The following is a 278-nucleotide window of genomic DNA, read 5'->3' on the forward strand; positions in this document are numbered from 1 at the left end:
TTTTCTGGTGTCTTTTGTCTGTTTTCTTAGCGGCGGTAGCCGCCGGCTTCTTGGCTTTCTTGGGGCTCTTCTTCACTGCTGCTGCCTTCTTGGGCTTCTTGGCAGCGCTGGCGGGCTTCTTGGCCGCTGGCTTCTTGGGCTTGGCTGCCGGCTTTTTCTTGGTTGCCTTCTCCTTTGTCTCACCCGGCTTCTTGTTCAGCTTGAAAGAACCGGAAGCGCCGGTGCCCTTGGTCTGCACCAGGGTGCCATTGCTGACAAGGCTCTTGAGCCCCCGCCTG

At 58.3% G+C, this 278-nt stretch overlaps 1 protein-coding gene across 1 annotated transcript; it reads right to left on the reverse strand.

The window, feature by feature from the left end:
* Positions 1-13: 13 nt before the first annotated feature.
* On the reverse strand, positions 14-275 carry LOC104628835 (histone H1-like; the record flags this gene model as incomplete). The annotated part of the gene is made up of 1 exon (XM_010297550.1): positions 14-275. A coding segment is annotated over one exon (262 nt), but the record flags the coding sequence as incomplete, so codon positions are not given.
* Between the last annotated feature and the right edge of the window lie 3 nt (positions 276-278).

This window comes from Phaethon lepturus, unplaced genomic scaffold, assembly GCF_000687285.1.
Source record: "Phaethon lepturus isolate BGI_N335 unplaced genomic scaffold, ASM68728v1 scaffold44700, whole genome shotgun sequence".
Lineage (NCBI taxonomy): Eukaryota > Metazoa > Chordata > Aves > Phaethontiformes > Phaethontidae > Phaethon > Phaethon lepturus.